The 20,882-nt window shown below is 53.0% G+C and overlaps 1 protein-coding gene across 10 annotated transcripts; it reads right to left on the bottom strand.

The window, feature by feature from the left end:
- Nucleotides 1-819: 819 nt before the first annotated feature.
- Nucleotides 820-19,056, bottom strand: DEF8 (differentially expressed in FDCP 8 homolog). Of its 10 annotated transcripts, none has more exons than XM_077754151.1 (12): nucleotides 19,000-19,056; nucleotides 12,954-13,087; nucleotides 11,590-11,687; nucleotides 8,730-8,879; nucleotides 7,681-7,822; nucleotides 6,231-6,395; nucleotides 5,560-5,687; nucleotides 5,373-5,486; nucleotides 4,752-4,832; nucleotides 3,828-3,968; nucleotides 3,582-3,691; nucleotides 820-2,590 (listed from the first exon to the last, which is right to left on the bottom strand). In XM_077754151.1, the coding sequence occupies exons 2-12, from the start codon at nucleotides 13,075-13,077 to the stop codon at nucleotides 2,488-2,490; spliced, it is 1,356 nt and encodes a 451-aa protein (XP_077610277.1). In that variant the 5' UTR covers nucleotides 13,078-13,087; nucleotides 19,000-19,056; the 3' UTR covers nucleotides 820-2,487. The 10 variants fall into 10 exon arrangements, with proteins under 10 accessions (XP_077610277.1, XP_077610276.1, XP_077610273.1 ...); XM_077754150.1 differs by lacking the exon at nucleotides 19,000-19,056 and adding an exon at nucleotides 18,563-18,978; XM_077754147.1 differs by lacking the exon at nucleotides 19,000-19,056 and adding an exon at nucleotides 14,182-14,433 and having other exon boundaries at nucleotides 4,752-4,829.
- Nucleotides 19,057-20,882: the final 1,826 nt, after the last annotated feature.

Below are 20,882 nucleotides of genomic sequence, written 5' to 3'. Positions count from 1 at the left end.
ATATAAATACCCCTTCTAACGCAGAAAATTCCTTCTATTCGCAGGGTCATGGCCCCTTTGAGATCCTGGTCAAAACTGTAGATCATCTCTCTGAAAAGAATGTACATATACAGAGGCTTGAATGTAAATTGGAATAGGGGCACTCAGTGTTCTCCTGAAGCCCAGGGTAATGGGAATGGTCTTGAGTTTCAGCGAGGGTCCTTTTATGGGTCTAGCTTGTGAAAGAGACTGCCAGGAGCTGGACATGTGACTTGCATGATCAGCCAGTTTCCTGCCGATTCTACCAGGTTATGGGACCACTCCGTCACCGTGAGGGTTCCAGAAGACACAGTTTCTTTTTTTTTTAATCTTTATTTATTCTTGAGAGAGAAACAGAGTATGAGCAGGGGAGAAGCAGAGAGAGAAGGAAACACGATCTGAAGCAGGCTTCAGGCTCTGAGCTGTCAGCACAGAGCCTGCCTGACGCGGGGCTCAAACTCATGAACCACAATATCATGACCTGAGCTCAAGTCAGATGCTCAACCAACTGAGCCACCCAGGCGCCCCCAGGCGTCTATTTCCTGAGCATCTCTACACGCCAGGCTCAGTGCTTCCTAGAACCTACACACACCCCAAGGTATGTGTTTTCATCTTTCATAGAAATGGAGCTGAGGGGAATCCACACACTCAGCCCTCTGTCTGATACCCATCACGAACTCCCCAAACCAAATTACATTTGGCCCCACTGGATGGGGGATGCTGTGGGCTTTCCCTAAGCCTGCAATTGGTCTGCATGTCAACAAATCCTGTCTTGTCCCGGATTCACCACGCACACCAGGGTCTAGAGAACACAGATTTAATGAGACAGCAGCTATGGCGTCAGTACAACTGCTTGTCCCTTGCTGCTCTTCTGTGACGTGCTGGCCGTGCAAACTGGTTCTTTGGTGGGCTCTTGCTGGAGTGCTGTGGACTCTAAGACCCACACATGATTTTGTTTAAAGATTTTGTCATCCAGAAGAGGAAGATGGAGATATTGGGGGAGGAGACATGGGGGTTGTTAAAAAGGGAGCCAACTCTTTGTCCAGCAGATGCCAGCTTATTAACGCTTTCTATGGACACAGTGATTACAACTAGAATAACGTGACGTTCATTACACAGTAAAGCCAGGAGTGGCCAGTATCCTTATGACAGAAATGGAAAACAGTGGTGAGAAATGTGTGGATCTGGGGGTGTAGGAAAAGGGCATTTGGCCCCTAAGCCCCTCTTCATCCCTAGAGAGGAAGGGGAAGCAGCGCAGGGACCTGTTGCTGACCCCACCTCTCCAGTGTTTGCTTCTCACTGTTACCCCAAGGCAGGTCAGAACACACAGTGAGACGGTTGCCTAAAGCCACCAGCTGAGGCTTTTCTGATGGTGCCGAGGAGCGAGGAGGAGGGGACACTGCCTTCAGCCACCTCTCTAACCCTCCAGCAGGCTAAGCCGACCTTTCTGCTGCCCAAGCGTCTCCTCTTAGGCTTCCTGCGTGGGCTCTAAGCCTCCTGCCCAAAGCTCCCTTGAGCCAATATTCCCAGTACCTCAGGCCCCCAAACAGAAGACCCCTGGCTGGTGGTCTCTGAGCCGTCCAGAGCCCTCCGCAGACACTGTGGTGGCAGCACGGAGCTCCTCCGGCAGAGTCCCCAGAGAAGCCACAGAGGCCTACCGCAGCCGACCCCGATGCCTAACCTAGAACTCCTCGCCCCCCCTCCCTCCCGCCAGGAACATAGGCCCTGCTTCCAAACTGGGAGGCTGGACAGCCTCTTCCAACTGGACCCCCAGCCACCCAGCCTGGAGCACCAAGGTAAGCTGGGCTGAGCAATGGCAGGAGGAGTGGCTGGTCCACCCAGGGGTAGAGACCACGGCCCCCTTCCCTGCATGTTGTACAGAACTGATAGCCCCTGGGCTGGTCCTGTCAGAGCACAACCTAGAGAGAGAACCTCAAGAGGCAGGGGCGATCCCCCAGGAGACAGTTGTGAACAACCCCAGCCAGGGACAGCAGGAAGTCTCCAAACAGACAAGGGGCTGGGGGACGGGAGCCTCCAGGTAGATCCAAATCATCCACTGCAGATTTTCCTCAGGCCAAGGCTGGGCGCACCCCCAGGGCTTGCCGGCCACTCCCCCAAAGCCCTCTGGGGGCTTTCAGGGTGGCCAAAACCCAGCAGCCTTGGGCTTTGCCAAGGCTCTTCGCCACAGGGGAGGTGAGAAGGCTTTCCCCGCTTCCCTGCTTACAGAGCCCTGCAGCCTTCACAGCAGCACACCCAGGGAAGAGCCAGGCGAGGCTGCACCTTGTCCCAGCAAATGCCCGGGGCACAGATGATGGTCCTTGTGGTGCTGCTTACATCCCTCTGGCCCAGCACAGGGGAGAGGTCCAGGGGCTGCACCCTTGGGGGTCTCCAGAACACGAGAAACACCTTGACTTTGGCAATGACCATCAGGTTGGATGCCAGCAAGGCTTGGGAGGGGCGCCTGTCGCTCTAGGCGTCCACATCTGGACCGGGCTCCTGGAAGAGTGACTGCTTCCGCAAGGTGAGCCGGGCACACTTGGGGCACGTGGTAGAGTTGTCATAGTAGCAGTCCCTGGGGGGAGGGGGACAGGGGGTCAGCCCTAGGAAGGGCCCAGGCTCCCTGTGTAGGAAATTCTACCACAGAGCCTTCACAGGCTTCCTAAGTCAGGCTCTAATGTCCCCTTCTCCCAAAGGGTAGAAGGTAGGTCAGCACCCAGGTGTGTCTGCCAGGCCGGTGACCTGGCACCTGAGTGCAGGCCCTCTCACCGCTCGGCCTGCCTACTGGCGCTCACCACCACCGTGCAAGGCCTCCAGCTGGGGCACAGGGGTGCACAGACTATCACATTTGGCAGCGACACAGCAATGGCTGACATGTGTCACACGACACTCCCACGGCTAGCTCAAGTGAGTCCACACTCGTGGCATTCGTTTCTGCTACAGTCCCTTCTGTGACAGCAGGCCCGGTTCCGCAGTGCCCGTGGCTGCTAGGGTGAGCAGCAAGCGCAGGCGGGAACCCACAGGGACAGAAATGGGGGTGCCCATCTGAGTCTGAGTCCAGCGTGAGAAGTCGTGCAGTGCCCAGCAGTCATCACTTGCTATTAGTCATTGTGCTTATTAAAGAATTAAATTATTTTTCTTCCAAAATATGTGGATTCTTTTTCTAAACAACCCACTAAGTCTTTTTGTAATAAATGCTTAAGGTTGTTTGAATCAAAGTACTTAATAAAAATGTCCCTATTTCTTTTGGCCCATGGATGTTTGAAAAAATCACCCTGACACTGCGGGGACCAGGAACTAGGAAGTTTAGGAACCTCTGGCCTCAGGTCTGGTGGAAAAGGGAAGCAAGTCAGACACTGTGCGCACACCGGGGGGCTGGGCTGCAGCGCCCTCCCCAGCCCCACGGGTGCTCAGCGCACTTTGAATTTAGTTCACATCAGGGTCTAACTCCATATCTAGGATCGAGGCAAAGGGCTTTGAAACTCAGGCAGCAAAGGCCTGACCCCCATGCCTCCCTTGCCCTCTTCCCCACACCTGGCCCAAGGGCCGGTCGGAGCCACACTAACCTGTGGAAGACAGCAGAGCACTCAGTGCACACGGACGTGTGACTGTCGAAGGGGAACAGCACGTCGCCCTCTCTGCAGAGCTCGCACACGAAGCCCTTCGCCTGACACCGCTGGGGCGACAGTGAGGGGGGCAGGTCAGCGCATGCTCCGAAGGGCACACTGGGCCAAGCTGCTTTCCCACCATCCCTGCCCTTGAGACCAGGAGCGGAGAGAGGGACGCCCCCTGGTCCGGGGCGGGGGGCCCACCTCACAGTCCAGTTTGATGTGCTTGGCGAAGAGCGTGTGGGTCTCCGTGAGCGAGCAGCCCAGGCGGCCAGTGCGGGCGTCCAGGAGGTCCTGGACAGAGTACATCTCGTCGTTCTCCACAAAGTGCTGCCGGTCCTGGAGCTGCGGGGCCCAGCAACCGTGACCCCAAATACCGGGGGGGGGCCCTTCCACTGCCCCGCCCCGGCACGCCCATCATCCGGGCCGAGGGGTGCTCATGGAAGCAACAGGCTGCAGGGTGTCAGGGCCCCATGCGGTGCCCCCACACCACCCACACAGGTCACTTTGCTGCTTCCCACCCGGCAGCACCCCACCTCTGCCCGGCATGCCGCACCCCTCCCGGTCCTGGACCTGCTTGCCACCCCAACATTCTGCACCTCCTTTCCCTGCTTTATTTTGTCTATAGACCTCACCGCCCCCCCCCCCCAACATACTGCTTATTTTTCTTCCCTGAAGTGAGAGCCAGGACTCCTTCCTGTTCGGCTCCCTGCTCCCGACGATCTAAAGCAGTGAATAGCCACGAGTATTTGTTGGACAGATAGGTAGGTGAGCCTTGGAAAATGTGCTTGTGGTCAGTCTTGCCTGGGCAGGCCTGTGCCTGGTCCACTGCGTGGAGGTTCAGATCAGGGCTACAGGGAAATATCTGCTTCTCCCAGTGCTTCCCACTGTGATGTCACCAGCGAACACGCCTGTGGGTGGGATGCCTGTGTGCTTACTGAAGACCTAGCGTTCCTTGGGACAGAGTATGGGAGACCCCTGCCAACGGCCCAGCACACTTAAGCCATCAAGTCGTCTGAAACAGACTTGGGCGCAGCATGTCCTCACTGCCCTGGCTCTGTCTCCTGCTTGCCTTCCCCCTCCCTGACCCCAGACCCCCAGCTCCCGCCCCGGGGCCAGTGGCCTGACCTGCAGGAGCAGACGTGCTTCCATGGCCTCCTTGCAGGTGATGAAGTACGGCTTCATAAGCAGGATGTCCTGGCGCAGCTTCTAAGGACGAGAGGGCAGGTGAGCATTCTCAGCCAGGGCAGAGCCGCACCCTGGCACGTCTGCGTGGCTGAGGGTGCTGGCACTCCGGGCCAGTCGGGGACAGGGTGCATCCCCCAGGTCACCTCCCCCAGGATGGTCCCAGATCTGAGAGCTCCAGCCAAACTCAAGTTCAAACCACAGCTTCCAGGCCAACTGCACTCTGAGGTGCATTCATCCTCAAACACGTTGTACAAAAAAGAAACAGAATGTAATACATCTTGATAATGTAGTATGTGAGTTATGTTGAAATAATCTTTTGGGTACATCGGATCAAGTAAAATATATTATTAAAATTAATTTCACCTGCTCTCTACTTTTAACATGGCTACTAGAAAATTTCAAATTGCCTCTGGGCCAAGTGTCGTTGTGACTGAACAGTGCTCTAGTGTCTTCAGCCCTAAAGTCAGCCAAGGGGCCTCACTGTCCCTCAGCAGGTGGCATCTCTCCCCGCTCCCAGGACACTCGGAGACAACGAGGCCCGCCCCTCCCACTCAGCCTCACCCGGATCTCCACCAGCTCCTCCACGTAGTTGAAAAGCAGAGGGTTGATCTCCCGGAGCCTGAGAACCGGACGAGACACCATCAGCGCCAGGTAGCGCATGCTGCAGCGGGACACCTGGGGGACGTGACAGACTGGCACCTCCAGCNCTCCGCGCCCCCCCCCCCCATCCCCACTCTCCTGCCCTTGCCTTGCGCGGCTCAAAGTCCCAGTTGTGCACAACCCGTGCAGGGATGATAGCCAGGTCATTCCAGTGGCAATGGCTGCAGTAGTACTGGCCGGTATAGTCGCACTGCCGGGCCTCGCTGGGCACGCCCCCTGTGGAAGGGGGGCTACAAAGTCAGGGCAGCCTTCAGGGTCCCTGACAGCTTAGAAGCCACATACAGGCAAACAGCCACCCTCCAGACCTGATGCAACGTCTTCTGACCTGAAGAGGCCCTGAAGCAAATCAGGCCCCCGCTGCCCTCAGGTTTGTCATCCATGAAGTGGGACAACAGCCCCCACCATGGGATGGCTGAGAGGACCCCATAACTTAACATTAGTAAATCTCTGGAAGAAGGCCTAACATGTGGTATATGTGAGACTATTGTGCAGCTTTCCCCTCCCAGGTGGGCTTTCTGGGCCGCTGGGCAGCTGGTGCGAGGCGACCTTGCGAGTACTCCCCCGCGCCCAGTCTGCCGAGCGGGAAGAGAGAAGACACCAGTGGCAGCCCCTTCTCACTCCGCAAGGAGAGAGAGCAGGACGCCACCCATAGGACCCAAGCTGCCCTTAGCATCTGATTGATCCGGTTTTCTCACAGCTGTTGGCTGGGCTACTCTGCCCGAAGCAGCCTCCCTCACCCTGAGCCCTGGGTGCACTCACGCAGGGAGATGGGCGCCCGGCACTCTGCACAGCGGTAATCTTGGCTGTCCAGCCCTGTCTCGGGGCAGATGTTCAGCTCGTATTCGGCTTGGTGGCTGACTTTGGAGCGCACACAGGGCTTGGAGATGAGGTTCAAGCACTTGCTGTGACACCGGTAATAACACCCTGGGGTGGGGAGGACGGACAACATGCCTCTCAGATGGTGGCGGGCGGGGGGGTGGCTCCTGCAGCCCGGACTGGCCTCCAGCTCTACTCTGATTCCCACATCAGTCTGCGAGCTTCTCCAGGCCCCACCCAGGCCCTGAACTTGAAAGGCCCTGTCAGTCCCCCCCCCCAAGCCTTGCCCTGGGGGTGCGTGCGGACCTTCCTCCTCAACCCCAGCCTATCTGCCATTCCCTCCTGGATGCCTAAAGGGCATCACACTCACTCGGTCTAAATGGAATTCTCATTCTTCCTTAACAGACCCACCTTCTACACGCCGTTTTCCCGCCTCACATTTCAGTGGCTCCATCTTTCCACTGAGACTAGAAATTGTAAATCATCTCAACTCCCCTCTTATGCCCGTTCTTAGCCCTCCAGGTAGTGCCGCACCCGGGCCCTTCTGATCTAAAACAGCCCCACCCTGATCAGAGTGCCACCACCTTCCCCGTCGTCTCCTCACTCCCTTCTTCAGTTCATGCTCAGCTCAGCAGCCAGAGTGGTCTTGTTAAACCTAAGCACGCCCGGCACTGACCTGCGGCCCCCGGAGCACTTGCAGAAAAGCACCTGCCACTTGCGAGCCTCCTCTCAGATGCAGTGGCCCAGCCGCACTTTGCTCTGCTCGACACCGAAGACACTGGACACACACCGGTGTGTCTAGCCAGGCCCCCCAGGAGCATCCCCCCCAGATACACCCCTGACCTGCTCAGCGACTTCCAAGTTTTGCTTGAATGTCCCACAAGGACTTTTTATTCCACCCTAAAGTCATACCATCACACTCCCTAGTCTATGCTATTCTCTTCCCTTATTTTTCTTCAACTAACACACCATATGCTCGTTCAGAACAGTGCCATCCTTAGAAATTTTCAGCACTAATGGAAAAGCTCTCTTTGCACTGTCCAATACCAGTCACCAGCCTCGTGTGGCCATTCAGCACTTGTAATGTAGATAGCACTCGTAAGGAAGTAAATAGTTATTTGTCTGAATCAGTTTAAATTTGAATAGCCACATGCGGCTCCTGGCTACTATACTAGAAAGAAATGTGGACCTGAGTCTGATAAAAGCAGGAGTTTGAGTCTTTTGTCCCGTTTTATCCCCAGTACCCACAGGGCTCAGTAAATACCGAGCTCACTGCAGAGAATTCATCCGAACAGAACCCAAATATGGCAGCAGAGCAGAGCTGAAGGTCTCTGCCCTGTCCTGGGGCCCAGGACTACCCACGCAGGAGGAGCAGGTCTGGGGCCCGGCCCACCTGTGCAGGTGTACCAGGTCTGAATGAGCCCCCAGATAATGGTGTTACACTTGTCACAGGTTTGCTTGACACTCTTGCTCTTCTCCTTGTAGAAACGGTGCTCAAGGAGGACTCGGATGTTGGGCTCATCTTCATTAGGGTCCTAGAGAGAGGCCCAGGGATGGGTCATATGTGAGGCCACTGCTAACTCTCTTTCCTTCCCATGAGCCCCTCGAGTTATTTCCTCCAGGTACATTTACAGCACATATTGTGAGTTTCCCCAATGTCACACCCCGTTTTCCCTTTAGCGAAAGAAATCTCCAGTGATCAATCAGGCCTGAACCACCCAGAGTACAGACTGATTCTCCCTACGTCTCCTGCAGTGAGGTGCTGTCTGGGACTATGTTAGGGCCAAGGGTGTGTGAGTAGAAGTGACATGGCCTTCTCTCCCCTCCCACCTTTTTCTGCTGAGACCCAAAGCGACGTGAGGCCATCTTGGATTCTTACAAGGGCTGCAGGGCCTGGGGTCCCCAACACAATTAGCTGCCCTATGGGTTCTAGACCGCCTACAGGGCTTCTACATAGTAAAATTACACATCTGACTCTTTTAAGACACTGTACTTTGGGGTGTCTTTGTTACCATTGCCTTACCTATATTCTAGTGAATATCTACTTTTTAAATTCCCAGGGATTCGTGAGCCAGTCAGGACCCAGCGGCAGCCCAGCTAAAGCGTGCACACACTCAAGGACTTCACTGTGTACAGCTGTGGGTTTTGGCCTCCAGAATCCATTACCCTTACTCTTGTCCCCTTTGCAAAATCCTCAGGAAACCACCCCCCACCCACCGCCAACTCTACACCATGAGGTTCAAGGGCGGCCTTACATTACGTGCGCCAATAGGTGGGCATGTGACCAAGACTGGCCAATCAGGATCAGACTAATAGAGAAAGCCTACACACGAGGTGAGGACCCACCCTTTCGGGGTAGCTTCCTATTTCAGCCCCTCGAATCTGGAAGGGGAGATCCCTACATTCGCACTCAGCCTCCATGGGGGTTAGGTCAGCACACACCTTCAGCTCCTGGAGTTTCAGCCGGAGGTGGATGAGCCTCACTACGGCATCCTTCTGCTTCTCTGAGTGCTCAGGCAGCTCCAGAATCACCTGCTTGCACTCCTCGATGGCCTGCCGCAGCTGCTGAATGTCAGAGGCCAGGAAGAGACCCTGCCCGGTGGGTGGGGAGGGGAGCCGTCAGGTTGCATCAAACGCCCACCCTGCATGCTCTCCACGTGAAGGTCAAGCCCAGAGCAGGCCTTCCTGCTCCTCGCTCGCCTAGAAGAAGAAACTGGAGCCTGGCACGAGGGGCCCAGAGAATTGCTCAAGGCCCGGGAAAGCGAACAGCACAGGTAAGAACGACCTCATGCAACCGGACCCCCAGCTGGACCTGTCTACTCACAGGCCTCTGAAAACCTAATTCAGGATGTTTTTCAAAACCAATTTCATGGGGCGCCTGCGGGGCTCAGTCAGTTAAACATCCGACTTTGGCTCAGGTCATGATCTCACGGTTTGTGGGTTTGAGCCCCACATCGGGCTCTGTGCTGACAGCTCAGAGCCTGGAGCTGCTTCAGATTCTTTATCTCCCTCTCTCTGCCCCTCCCCTGCTCATGCTGCCTCTCTCTCTCTCTCTCAGAAATAAGTAAAACTTTAAAAAAAAGAAAAAAAAAAAAAAAACTTCCTTCTTTCAGAAATTGAATTGCAGGGCGCCTGGGTGGCACAGCCGGTTAAGCATCCTCTGGATTTCGGCTCAGGTCATGATCTCACAGTACATGAGTTCGAGCCCCCACATCGTGCTCTGTGCTGACAGCTCGGAACCTAGAGCCTGCTTCAGATTCTGTTTCTCCCTCTCTCTCTGCTCCTCACCCACTTGCTCATTCTCCCCCGTCTGTCTCAAAAATTAATAAACATTATAAAAAATAATTTTAAGAATAAAAAATAGTAATAAAGAAATTGAGGGGCGCCTGGGTGGCTTAGTCGGTTAAGCGTCCGACTTTCGCTTAGGTCATGATCTCGCGGTTCGTGGGTTCGGGCCCCGCGTCGGGCTCTGTGCTGACAGCTCAGAGCCTGGAGCCTGTTTCAGAGTCTGTGGCTCCCTCTCTCTCTGACCCTCCCCTGGTCACGCTGTCTCTCTCTCTCTCTCTCCTAGAAATAAATAAAAACATTAAAAAAATAATAATAATAAAGAAATTGAATCACTTCTCTCGCTATGCTATTTTGCTTACTTCTAAGGAGTTTCCTCTTGGATGAATGCTGAGGAAATGACCATTGGCCTGTCATGAAGGAGAGGAAGTGGCCTCTAGCTTAATCACCAAGCCCAGAAACACACCCCTAGCCCCAGCACCTGACAAGGACCCAGGGCAAAGGCCCAACAAAGCCCCGAGTCTCAGGAGATGGCTCCCACTATGAGAGGAAGACAGGCTGGAGACCAAGCTGGAGAGTTGAGGCTGACGGGAAAGACAGCTGCCCTTAGGAGCCACCCTTCTCCTCCAGGAGACCAGGCAAAGAGAAGGTGACACCCCCACTCTTGGATCTCAGGGTGTGGCCCAGAGGAGTGGCTCAAAATGTTTTAAATGAAGATACAAAACAAAATGAAATACATATGTGTAGCAGTAAGACTTAAAGACCATACACGGAATAAAACGTAAATGAGAACTGGGGGCTTCTGGGTGAATCTTTTTTGATTTAAGTTACATTTGAATGTTACTATGTTTCTCTCAAATAATAATTGAAGATATGGGGCTCCTGAGGGCTCAGTCAGTGGAGCCACTAGGCACCCAGCTCTTGACTTCCCCTCAGATCACAATCTCACGGTTCATGGGATGGAGCCCTGCATCAGGCTCTGTGCTGACAGCGTGGAGCCTGCTTGGGATTCTCTCTCTCCCTCCCTCTCTCTCTGCACTTCCCTGGCTCTTGCTCGCTCTCGCTCTCTCTCTCTCTCTCTCAAGATACATAAACATTTTTTTTTTTTAAGTTGAGGATACACAGGGCGCCTGGGTGGCTCAGTCGGTAAGAGTCTGACTCTGGCTCAGGTCGTGATCTCACAGCTTGTAAGCTCGAGCCCTGAGTTGGGCTCTATGCTGACAGCTCACAACCTAGACCCTATTTTGGATTCTGTGTCTCCTCTCTCTGTCCCTATTCTCCCACTTGCACTCTGTCTCTCTCTCTCTCAAAAGAAATAAACATTAAAAAATTTTTTTAAGTTGATGATACTTTGCATAAAACTAAAAGATTTTCAAACTCTTTTCTTTAGTTTACTTATTTTGAGAGAGAGAGTAAGAAAGCAGGGGAGGGCAGAGAGAGAGAGAATCTCCCCACTGTCAGCGCAGAGCCCAATGCAGGGCTCGAACTCACAAACCTTGAGATTGTGACCTGAGCCAAAATCAAGAGTTGGACACTTAAACCACTGAGCCACCCAGACACTCTGATTTTCAAGCTTTTTTAAAAGAAATCATTAGAGCCTTCTAATTTAAAAAAAAAAAAAAAGTTTCCATGGAACAAAGTATTGAACAGAGGAGAATGTCCCTGCAGAGCTGAGTGGAGGTGGGCAGGGGGGCCCTCCCCTCCCTCAGCCACAGCCGCGGGGTTCCCTAGGAGCCCACAGGGAACCAGCCCTCACACGTGCCTCAGGGGAACCTGGAGCAGGGGGGAGGGGAGGCCCAGCACTGGAAGAGTAGCTCCAGGCCCCAAACCCCAGGTCAGTTCACCTTCTCTGGTTCCCAAACAGGTTTTCAGGATGGGAGTCGGGTGTCACGTGGGTCTCAGATTCAAGGCCCAGGAGGCCCAGCGCAGGTGGCCTGGCCCTGCTGCCTGAGGGTGGGGAGACAAGGAAATGGCTGCCCCCCCCTTCCTTAGGGGCTCGCCCAGGCCCAAACCTTACCACAGGGCGGGAGAAGTGGTCCTCAGAGAGGCCAAGGTCCATCACTCGCTCGGTGCAGTGGAATTCTGGCTCCCCAGGGGGCAGGTCAGGCAGGGCCTCTGGAGGGGGTACAGGTGTGGAGCACAGCAGAGAGAAGGAAAAGTCAACCTGTCTTTCCACCAGGGGCAGGTCGGGGTGGGAAGGACCCTTGAGGATGAGAGACGCCCATGGGAGGTGCTGGGGGAGCCAGGCCCTGCCCCACATCTGCCCTGCTTGCATCTGGAAAGAAATCCACACCCTTCACAAATTAGAGCCTTTCCAAAAAATGAGGTGGGGGGCGCCTGAGTGGCCCAGTCAGTTGAGCACCAGATTCTTGACTTGAGCTCAGGTCATGATCCCTGGGTCATGAGATCAAGCCCCACGTCAGGCTCTGCACTAAGCGTGGAGCCTGCTTGGGATTTTCCCTCTGCCTCTGCCCCTCTCCCCTGCATGCACACGCTCACTCGCTCTCTAAAATAAAAAATAAATAAATAGAAAAATAAAAAGGGGTGGAAAGACACACATAGTGCTAAGAGCGGTCTACAAAACAGTGTCAGAGAAACATCCCAATTTCAAAGGCCGACTTTGTGTATGTGTATACAGACTCAAGGCTGCTAGAGGGCTGAACGCCAGAATTCCTCAATCCCTGTGTGAGCACACACACACACACACATGCACACGCACGTACGCACGCCCTGAACACCCCATGGTGACTCAATCTGCAGTTCCTAGTGCTCACCCCTCCCGACCTCCCAAGCTGCTGGGTCTCTGTTCAGGGCATTCTGTCTTCTTCCTGATGAGACCTCAGCTCTGAGTTCACTCCCCAAGTGTTCCCTGAGTGAGCATCTGCTATGTGCTGAGCCCTGGGACACAGCAGGGACAAGACAGTCACAAATCCCTGCCCTCAGGAGTGTGTGTGCATGTGTGTATGTGTGTGCGTGTGTGTGCTTGTGTGTGTGTGTTGTGTGTGTTAATATTTATTCTGGGGAGAGCACAAGTGGAAGAAGGGCAGACAGAGGGTGACAGAGGATCTATAACGGGCTCTGGGCTGACAGCAGCAAGCCTGAAGTGGGGCTTGAACTCACAGAGAGCTCATGACCGGAGATGAAGTCAGATGCTCAACCAACTAAGCTGCCCAGGCGCCCAGGAGTATGTGTTCTAACGCAGGGATAGAAATAAGTAAACTAAAAAACAGGTGGAAAGTGGTTTGTGCTGCGGAGAAAAGGGAAGTGGGCAGCACAGGCCCAGCTCTGTGGGAAAGCCAACATGGCCCACAGGAGGAACTGGGGGGGGGGGGGGNAGCGTGAAGGGTCAGATTGCCCACACAGGCCTCCCCCAGCACCCACCTTCAGAAGCGATGTCCGGGGCCTCCTCACTGGCCCGCTGCTCATGCTGCCTTGGCCCAAGCTGCTTGTTGAAGGGGTTGAGGTGGGCCTGCCGGAACCGGGCCAGCTTCTCATCATATTCCATAGCATCCCCCCTGCAGAGCGGGACGGGGCAGAGATGGCCTTCCGGCTCCTGGACTCACTGCACTCCTACCCCCCTTCTGAGTTCCTGGGGGTTCAGAGGGTGCAGGCAGAGCACCCCCGCAGCAGGTGCCACATGCTGCGCCTCCTGAAACCAGCTCAGCCCCTCACCCAGGCCGCTGGTGGTAGCAACCCCTCAGGAACAGCAACCTGCTCCAATCGTGCAGCTGGGATGAGCAGGGTCGGGATGCGACCTAAACAAGGGCACCCGGCCAGTCGGAGCGTGGGCCCCTCTGGCCCGACACCTCACTCATCCCCAGCCTTCACTGCTGAGAAGAAAAGGCTTGGCTGCTTCCATGAGGCACCACCTACCAGGACTCAGTTCCTTACTTCGGACCCCAACCAGAAGTGCTCCTTTTCTGCCAGAGCAACCCAAAAGCACAGCCCCTGAGCCAGCCCGCCAGTGAAGACCGTACGAGAGGCCACAGTGCTGCTCACTCTGAGCTGGTGTCGGGTCCAGGCCTGCTCTGCCATCTGCAGGATGGCCTTGGGCGGGGCCCACCTTCCCGCTGCCCCACGGAGCTCCAGCTCTTGGCTGGCCATGTCGAGGAGACCCCCGACTACTCGTTAAGCATCACGTAGGCAAGGATGGCACCTCACTGGCCTGGATTCCCACTGATGCTCCGCGTGGCCTGAGTCAGGGCAAGGCCCCACACCAGGGGGACCCCAGGAAATAGAGAGGAAGTGCTCAGTTTACCACCTGGCACTGCTGTCCCCTCCCTAGAGCTCCGTGAACTGCAGAACACACATGCCCGATGGCCCCTGAGGAGAAAGGGCTTTGAAGAGGGCAGGGACGTGCATCCCAGGCCCACCCACTCCATGAGCTGGGCCCCATTCCTCAGCCCCTCCCTGCCTCCAGGGTGACATGAGTTCACAGGAAGGCAGATGTTTTCTAAAGCTTTGTAGGAAGTCGTTAGGCTTTCCTTGTGCCCTTTTAGTCTGAAATAATTTGTAATTCTCAAAGATGACCTTGTGACTCCCAGCCGCACCCCCTCCGAAAGAAAGAGAACCGAGCCCAGACGATGGCCTTCACAGGCCGCCCACACACCTTGCCAGTGCTGGCTGCCCTGCATCTGGGTCAGGAACTCTCACGCCGTGAGACCCGTCCTGCCTGTTTGGCCTCTGTAGTGGGGATGTGGCTTGGGAGTTCTGGTTAGGCAGACACCAGCACCCATTGGCTGGCTGCCCCTGGGTCAAAGCACGGGAACTTACAGGTGCCATGGGCTTAGGCCTCCACCCTCTCGTCACCTGACAGCTGCGGGCAGCACACACACCCAGTGCCTCTCTGGACGGCAGGGGCCCCCGTGTCCTACGAAGCAGGACTCTGGGGTGTAGGAGACACCCAGGATTCCTTCACCTCTTCTTCCCAAGCGGTGACAGAGTCTTTACCTGACCGACTTTAGTCAGGCGCCCAAAACTTATCATAGGCCCATCTGTGCCCTTCCTGTACAATCCAGTTTTANCCGCCCTCAGCAAAGATCCTATCGCGTGGGTTTAGCCAGAATAATCCCCTCACCCCCAATGCCTCCCCTCATTAAGTTTCCACACACTGATTTTACCCTGCTCCTTGGCTATAAACTCCCACTTGCCCATGCTATACTCAGAGTTGAGCTCATTCAAGACCAAGGTCTCTTTTCCTCACTGTAAGAGCCCTCAATAAAATGTGTGTTTACTGTTTTAACAACTATCCAGGTCTGTTTTTTTCTTTGAATGTGGGGGAGCTAGATTTTTGGCTAATCATGATTTCCCAGCATCCCTACAGCTGGATGCGGTCATGACACTATGTTAAAACCAACAGAATGTAAACAGAAATCTCATGAGAATTGTTCTTAAGAGGAGGCATTGCCCTTCTTCAGCTTTTTCTAACTCTGGTTATCTGGGATACAGATGTAACAGGTGGAACTAGAGCAGCCGCCTCGGGTTGTGAGGCAGAAGCCCTGAGTTGCTTCACACCCAGCCTTCATTCAAACGAGACAGGGATAAACTTCTTTTTAAATCACTGTTATTGGGAGAAGGATTTCTGTCTCTAACTTCCAAATTAGACCATCTGATCTCTCTGAGAGCCTTGTGGTAATAAAATGAACCGGTGCTATTCAAATCCCAGCTCTGTCGGCTCCTAGCTCACATATATAGTCTTGGGCAAATGCCTAAATCTTTCTTTGCTTTTCATTTCTCATTGTCAAGTGGGGATAATAATAGTACCCAGTGTACAGGATTATCACAAAGATTAAATACGAAGTTGTGAGTATCCTGGCCAGCACGCAGCATGCATCCAACACGTATCAGCTACAACTTACCATTATCATTGTTACTAATGTTCTTAAGAATCATACAGCCCTTGACTCAATATCCGCAAAACAATCAATATGATTCATCACATCAATAAAAGAAAGATCAAGAACCACATGATCCTCTCAATAGATGCAGAAAAAGCATTTGACAAAATACAGCATCCTTTCTTGATTAAAAAAAAAAAAAACCTTAAGAAAGTAGGGAAAGAAGGATCAAAGCTCGAGATCATAAAAGCCATATATGAAAAACCCAATGTAGGGGCGCCTGGGTGGCTTAGTCGGTTAAGCGTCCGACTTTCGCTTAGGTCATGATCTCGCGGTTCGTGGGTTCGGGCCCCGCATAGGGCTCTGTGCTGACTGCCAGCTCAGAGCCTGGAGCCTGTTTCAGTCTGTGACTCCCTCTCTCTCTGACCCTCCCCTGTTCACGCTGTCTCTCTCTCTCCTAGAAATAAATAAAACATTTAAAAAAAAAAAAAGAAAAGAAAAACCCAATGCTAATATCATCCTCAATAGGGAAAAACTGAGAGCTCTCCCCCTAAGGTCAGGAACAAGACAGGAATGCCCACTCTTGACACTGTTATTCAACATAGTATTGGAAGTCTTAGCCTCAGCAACCAGACAACACAAAGAAATAAAAGGCATCCAAATTAGCCAGGAGGAAGTCAAACTTTCTCTCTTTGCAGATGACATGATACTCTATATGGAAAACCCAAAAGATTCCACAAAAAAACTGCTAGAACTGATCCAGGAGTTCAGCAAAGTGGCAAGATATAAAATCAATGCACAGAAATCAGTTGCGTTCCTATACACCAACAATGAAGTAACAGAAAGAGAAATCAAGGAATCGGTCCCATTTACACTTGCACCAAAAACCGTAAGATACCTAGGAATAAACATAACCAAAGAGGTGAAAAATCTATATACACTGAAAACTATAGAAGCTGATGAAGGAAATTGAAGACGACACAAAAAAATGGAAAAATATTCCATGCTCCTGGATAGGAAAAACAGATATTGTTAAAACGTCAATACTACCCAAAGCAATCTACATATTCAACGCAATCCCTATCAAAATAACCAGCATTCTTTACATAGCTAGGACAAACAATCCTGAAATCTGCATGGAACCAGAAAAGACCCTGAAGAGCCAATACAATCTTGAAAAAGAAAACCAAAGCAGGAGGCATCACAATCCCGGACTTCAAGCTGTGTCACAAAGCTGTGATCATCAAGACAGTACGGTACCGGCACAAGGACAGACACTCAGATCTGTGGAAAAGGATAGAGAACCCAGAAATGGACCCACAAACGTATGGCCAACTCATCTCTGACAAACCAGGGAAAAATATCCAGTGGCATAAAGACAGTCTCTTCAGCAAGTGGTGCTGGGAAAACTGGACAGTGACATGCAGAAAAATGAACCTGGATCACTCTCTTACACCACACACAAAAAGAAACTCAAAATGGATGAAAGACCTAAATGTAAGACAGGAAGCCATCAAAATCCTCAAGGAGGGGAGCCTGCGGGGCTCAGTCGGTTAAGCAGCCAACTTCAGCTCAGGTCATGATCTCACAGTCTGTGGGTTCAAGTCCCACGACGTTGGAGCCTGGAGCCTGCTTTGGATTCTGTGTGTGTCTCTCTCTCTGCCCCTCCCCTGTTCTCTCTCTCTCTCTCTATCTCACAAAAGTAGTAACATTAAAACAATTTTTTTTTAAATCCTTGAGGAGAAAGCAGACAAGAGCCTCTTTAACCTTGGCCGCAGTAACTTCTTATGCAACACGTCTCCAGAGGCAAGGAAAACAAAAGCAAAATGAACTACTGGGACCTCATCAAAATAAAAAGCTTCTGCACAGAGAAGGAAACAATCAGCAAAACTGAAAGGCAACCGACAAAATGGGAGGAGATGTTTGCAAATGACATCAGATAAAGGGTTGGTATCCAAAATCTATAAAAAAGAACTCATCAAACTCAACACCCAATATACAAATAATCCAGTGAAGAAATTGGCTAAAGACATGAACAGACACTTCCCCAAAGAAGACAACCAGATGGTCAACAGACACATGAAACAATGCTCAACATCACTCATCATCAGGGAAACGCCAGTCAAAACCACAATGAGATCCCACCTCACGCCTGTCAGAATGGCTACAATCAACAAGTCAGGCAACAACAGATGCCGGTGAGGACGTGGAGGGAGAGGATCTCTCTTGCACTGCTGGTGGGAGTGGAAACTGTGCGGCCACTCTGGAAAACAGTATGGAGGCTCCTCAAAAAATGAAAACTAGAACTACCCTACGACCCAGCAACTGCACTACTAGGTATTTATCCAAAGGATACACGTGTGCTGTGTCGAAGGGGCACACGCACCCCAATGGTTATCGCAGCTCTATCGACAATAGCCAAAATATAGAAAAAACCCAAATGTCCATCGACAGATGAATGGATAAAGAAGATGTGGTATGTACACACACACAGACAGACAGACACACACACACACACTAGAGTATTATTCGGCAATCAAAAAGAATGATATCTTGCCATTTGCAACCATGTGGATGGAACTGGAGNCTACTCCTGAAATCACTGTTGCTCTATATGATAACTTGCATGTCAATTTTTTAAAAAAATTAATTAAAAAAAGAGAATCATACAGCCCTGATTTAAACTCTGGGTCTCCCACTGATAAGCTATACGATCCTATTTTTTTGCCCACAAATAAGGGGGAACACCTAGCTACCGGGATGGGCAGGACTGTGTGGCAGGGGGGCCCAGAGCCCAGAGCTGCTCCTAAACAAACGGTCACTGTCATCACATGACCTCCAGCCTCACCCCAAGGAAATCTCCCAGCATTTAAAACGTGGCCAGCGCAGCTCTCCTCTGGGCTGGGGGCTCCCTTGGAAAAAGCATCTTTCATTTGCCTCCTGGCCGAGGCCATGGATGAATGAATGAAAGAATGAATGAATGGTCATCTGACCTCTCTCAGTCTCGGTCTCTCTCCTGCCAAGTTGGAGAATCACACTGTGTTCAGGGCTTCTGGGCACAGACAGGCGATGCCCCAGCACAGTGGCCCACAGCAGCGCCCAGCTGACCCTGACCCCGCACCCCTGCCCCCCCAGCCTCACCCCTGCACTCACATTCAGGCTTGGCCTCCAGAGGGACCGCAGCAGGGTGGAGGCTAGGAGAAAGGAAGGGAACCCGCCAAGCCCACGGCCCCAGCTCTGCCCTCTCTGGCCACTACCCTTCTCTGGCAGAAGTGCGGGGGGAGGGGGGGGCGACAGCACAACTTGGCATCAGAGGGGACGCCAGGGGCACCGAGGGCGGAGCCCAGGTGCACTCACGACGCGCTCGCCCAGCGCGGCGCCCTGGCTGGGGCACGGCCCCCAAAAGGGCCTGGCGCCCTCCCGGCCACGAGAGAAGGGGGCGGGGCGGGGCACTGCCCTCTGGGGTGTCTGCCCCCGAAGCCTGGCGGGGCGGCCGCTGCCCGCCTCAGGAACGAGGCACCTTCCCCAACTTGACTCTCAACAACAGGCCACACCTTGGGGACCCTCACGAGCCCGCTAAGGACGCCCACCCATTTCAGAGGCGAGGAGACTGAGGTTCGGGGCGGCCCGGCGGAGCCTGGAGCTGGCGCGGGCCCCACGTCGAGGCCGGAAGNACGGCTGGGAGCTGCATTTTCTGTTTTCTGCTATCACAGAAGTCACGGGGTTTTTTGTTTAATGTTTATTCACTTTGAGAGAGACAGAGCGTGAGCAGGAAGGAGCAGAGAGAGAAGGAGGGACACACCGAATCCGAACCAGGCCCCGGCTCTGAGCTGTCAGCACAGAGCGCAACGCGGGGCTGGAACCCACCATCTGTGAGACCATGACCGGCAGAAGTCAGATGGTCAACCGACCGAGCCACCCAGGCGCCCCACAAAGGTCATAGTTTAATCGAGACCACAACACTTAAGAAAAAAATGGTGGTATTTAATTGCTTTTTTAAAAAGCCCAGTGGTTGAGGGGAAAAAAGGGAAGAGGGTATCACTGTGTAAACAGTGGCTACTGGCGTGCATCTGCACATCCCTATGTGGTGTTCGCAGCTGGTGAGGAAGGGAAGTGCTGCATTCTGGCCCGTTTTACAGAAGAGGAAACTGAGTCACAGTGAGATTAGGGGAAGAATCAGTGAAGAATGGGTTAGGGAACGTTGGAGAAGCCTGGATCTGAAGTAGCAGGTATTATTACTGCTTTCGAGGTGTGCCATGCCCCTGCTTCGTTTCTGTCTATAATCCTCACCTCTGCCTGATGTCCTCTGTCTCATACATCCAGTAGTAGTAGTAGTAGTAGTAGTAGTAGTAGCAGTAGCAGCAGCAGCAGCAGCAGCAGCAGCAGCAGCATTTAATGTCGTATGTGTGTTTTTAAGAGAGAGAGAGATGGAATGAGCAGGAGAGGGGCAGAAAGAGAGGGAACAGAGGATCCAGGCAGGCTCTGTGATGACAACGGAGAGCCCGATACAGGACTTGAACTCACAAACAGTGAGATCATGACCTGAGCCAAAGTCAAGACTCAGACACTCAACCGACTGAGCCACCCAGGTGCCCCTGACTCGTACCCTTTCACTTACTGTCTCTACGATCACCCCTCCCCCCACCAGGAACCAAGGGTTACAGGCAAGAGCTCTGTTTAGTTTCTTCAGTGCTTCTTGCCGAGAACAGTGTCTGGACACAGCAGGTGCTTCCTGACATGGACTCAGGAAGAGATAAGTCCCTGAGTGAGGTCAGCCTTGAGTGAGAGAAGGGTCCATAAAGGTGTGTTAGCACCAATTGTTGAATTGCACCTTGGCTGAGGCACTGTGACAGCCGAGAAGACAGACAAGGTCCTAGCACTCAGGGAGCCAGACAGACAATATGCAAAGATGCAAATTAATAAGAGATATGATGAGCACTGGGAAGGAAATAAACAGGGTGACAGATGGTGGAGAAGGTCAGGGGAGGAGGACGCTATGCTCGGGCTAAGACCCAAAGGGTAGGAGGTGAGAAGCATTGAGGAGCTGGGGAAAAGCATCCAGAGGGAAAATAAAGTGCAAAACACTGGAGGAACCGGAGGATCCAGTGTGCCCGTGGCAAAGAAAGGAGGTCAGCGTGGCCGGAGATGGCAAAATGGGAAGCCTGGTAAAAGGTGAAGTGAGAGGCATAGCTGTGGCATTTGTACGCACACTGACTTTGATTTGTGCCGATAGGAGCCACTGGAAATTTCTTTTTTCTTAACAGGTTTATTGAAGTATAAATTGAAGTATTTTAGATAAATGCCCAGAAGTGGGGTTGCCGGCTCATATGGCAGGTCTCCTTGTAAGTGTCGGAGTGAGCTCCACTCTGTCCTCCATTGTGGTTGCACCCTGAGGCATTCCCACGGACAGTGTGCAAAGGCCCCGGGGTCTCCACATCCTTTTTTTTTCTATTTTTTTTAATGTTTTATTTAT

Source organism: Crocuta crocuta, unplaced genomic scaffold, assembly GCF_008692635.1.
Source record: "Crocuta crocuta isolate KB4526 unplaced genomic scaffold, BGI_CrCroc_1.0 scaffold61, whole genome shotgun sequence".
In the NCBI taxonomy this organism is placed as follows: Eukaryota; Metazoa; Chordata; class Mammalia; order Carnivora; family Hyaenidae; genus Crocuta; species Crocuta crocuta.
This window is presented reverse-complemented; position numbering and strand designations above follow the sequence as displayed.